The following is a 2890-nucleotide window of genomic DNA, read 5'->3' as shown; positions in this document are numbered from 1 at the left end:
ACAATGACTTACTAGTTTTAGTATGCACGCTGACTCTTTGAATGTGGAATGGTTTGTTCATTTAAACAAATTAATGTACTAGATTACTACCTAAAACAACATAAAACATACACAGGCTTGCCAAAGTTAATGGGGTGAATTTAATTCCTAGATTTCGTGTTATTCTGCTATTTAAAATAGTTTTTAAAGACTCCTATGCATTACCTGCGTACACGTTCGACATCTGCATCAGTCCGGAGATATTTTTTAGCACTCTCACCTTTTCCCAATGACGCTGTATCTTCTGGGTTGGCAAATGCCTATTTCAAACAGAAACACACAGGAGATGTTAGAAGCCAGAATGTTTTTTTCTAGTCAAGGCAGTTTGCTATAAAGGTCACTCTTTTTACTAATGTCTCTATAGCCTCACATAACTTACCTGAAGTTAAATGCACAGGGAGCAATATACCATTCCCTGCATTACTGTTTGCTTGAGCCTAGCCTGTATGTAGCTTGCATGCTGACAAATTAATGTAAGGTAATTTATGCATGTTGATAAAGGCTTCTTGTAAGATGGACAAGCACAGCAGATGAATGATGCTCAGCTTGAAGTAATGCCATGAGCTGAAGGAACACAGGGACCTGGAAGGTAGAACTATGGCCTGTGCTGCCTAAATCTCTTTTTCACTATTCTTGAAAAATTATCTGAAAGCCCTTTTGGATCCCCTCCTTCTTCAGAAGTTTACACAAAAATTCTTCCTCCCATCCTCATTTATGACCAAATAAGTTTCTCCCTTTCCTCTTAGGTATAATTTTTTCCACTTATATGACATGTTATTAGCTGCAAATGCTGTAAGACACTACTTGAAAACAACATTTAATTCAGTTAATGCAGACTGCAGTAGATGTTCCTTGCTGACACATGTAGTAACACACAAATTCTGCGGACTTTTCAGGTTAGGGAGGCCTAAGTCAAGAAACCTTTTGATTTTAGGAAAGCTATAAGATTGCTTTCTGATGCAGCTTTGGTCCCTTTCTGTGAAACATCCCGGCCTCAAAATTCTGGAAACACATTAACAGTATCAGCATCAGCAATATTTTACCTTCTCTTGCTCCACTAACCACTTTCCTCCATTTTTTCATAACATTTTAAAGACTTTTTATATTAAATAGGAAATTAAAATTACTTTACTGATTTTTCTGTTTGTAATATTACTGTCATAAGAAAACCAAGTACTCCAAATTCATGAAGGCCCTACCTGCATACATATGGATCAAAACATGATATAAGCAATAATACAGGACTCCACTGGATCTATATATATAGGGCCAGTAGAGCTGATGTGATTGTGCAAGAGCAAAAGGAAGTAAAGTTACGACACAGACACCTGGGACAGGCTGTGTGCTCTACTGTACCCAAACGTCCAGCTCTGCCAAAGACCTAGAGAGCTGTTAGAAAACCAGCAGTAGCTCAAATGCTGTGCTCTTAGGTCATGAACAACAGAATGGTTCAGCCGGATTCTCTTGCACCCAGCAGGAACAAAAAGCAGCATTTTAATGAAAGGACTGTGTCAAAACCCTTGAAGAGCACATTGTCTTGCAGAAGCAGATCTCACAGGAACAGTCATACAGGGCTCTTTCAGCCCAGGCCCAAGTGTTTCCAACAGTGACCATGAGCAGGTGCCTAGAGAAGACCCAGAATAGGGCAGACACACCACAGTGTTTCCCACGAGCACTCTCTCCTAAGCTAGATGAAGCTTCTGCATTATTTAGTAAAACTCAGTGCATCTTTCATATACTTATCTAGCCTACACATCAATCCACATAAATTTTCAGCCTGCCTCTCATTCCAGAAAAAAATTCAGGGTTTTTTTTAGATAACGACCTACCTACAAAGGGAAGGCTAAAACAATTAAGGAATAAAAAGAGCTTTAGAATTACTGGATGACAGGGTTATAGATGCATACAAATCCACTCTGCACCCCCTCTTCTGACCCTGCTAGTTGGTTATTCATGTAACATGGCTCCATACCACACTTTATTTGCTTTATAAATTGGGTACCCAGGACACCACCTTTCTGCAGAAGACACTGGAAATTACAGTTACAAAAAACTCTTATTTAAAAACAACAGAAATGTTTTAGAAGGGTAGAGTAAGTCAAATAAAACTGTAAGATATAGTTTCATAATTATCTCATAATTAGGTTACTGATGCTGCCCATTTGAGACCAACAAAGCATCAACACACCAAACTCAGAACATCATTAGAGGAGGAAGGAGGAAGACAAAGAACACCTGTGTATCTCTGTATTTCAATACAAATTTCAGTCTATTCTACCAGACAGTATTCCAAATTTCTTACCTTTCTTGTGATTCTGAAGTATGCTGTTATAAGACTCATTAGCATCATTTTTAGAAGAACAATAACTGTATAAGTAGCATAAGCCCGGAAGACTTCATTGTCAATTAACTGGGTCAATTTAGCCATTTCTCCACTTCCCACTGATGACCTCTAAAAAACATTAAAGTTCAGCTAACATCATAGCAACTCAAAGTTCTGACAAACAGATTGTCAGCAGAATCTTTTTTTTATTTAGCATCACTGCAATGACAACACAACTTTGCCACTGTGAAAAGTTTATTTTCAAACAAATTTATTTTTCCTTTTGATTTTCACAACGGCATAACATAATACTTTAAGATAAGAAATTATATTAACATTCAATATTTCACTTCCATTATATCTCCTTATTAAACTGCCAAAATATAAACCACCAAAATATTTAACGTAATTGCAGAAACAAAATTTAGTCACAGAAATTTTGAAATAACACAAGGAGCTAGAGCAATTTTAGAACCATTCTTTTATATGAGTTAATTTCCCCAAGCAGTTAGCAGGACAGAAAGAGTG

The 2890-nt window shown here is 37.1% G+C and overlaps 1 protein-coding gene across 1 annotated transcript; it reads right to left on the bottom strand.

Moving 5' to 3' along the window:
• Window positions 1-200: 200 nt before the first annotated feature.
• On the bottom strand, window positions 201-2467 carry LOC104525139 (microsomal glutathione S-transferase 1-like). The gene is made up of 2 exons (XM_010168209.1): window positions 2342-2467; window positions 201-299 (listed from the first exon to the last, which is right to left on the bottom strand). Exons 1-2 carry the CDS (start codon window positions 2465-2467, stop codon window positions 201-203), a joined length of 225 nt encoding a protein of 74 aa, XP_010166511.1.
• Between the last annotated feature and the right edge of the window lie 423 nt (window positions 2468-2890).

Source organism: Antrostomus carolinensis, unplaced genomic scaffold (genome assembly GCF_000700745.2).
Source record: "Antrostomus carolinensis isolate BGI_N321 unplaced genomic scaffold, ASM70074v2 scaffold29985, whole genome shotgun sequence".
Taxonomy (NCBI): domain Eukaryota; kingdom Metazoa; phylum Chordata; class Aves; order Caprimulgiformes; family Caprimulgidae; genus Antrostomus; species Antrostomus carolinensis.
This window is presented reverse-complemented; position numbering and strand designations above follow the sequence as displayed.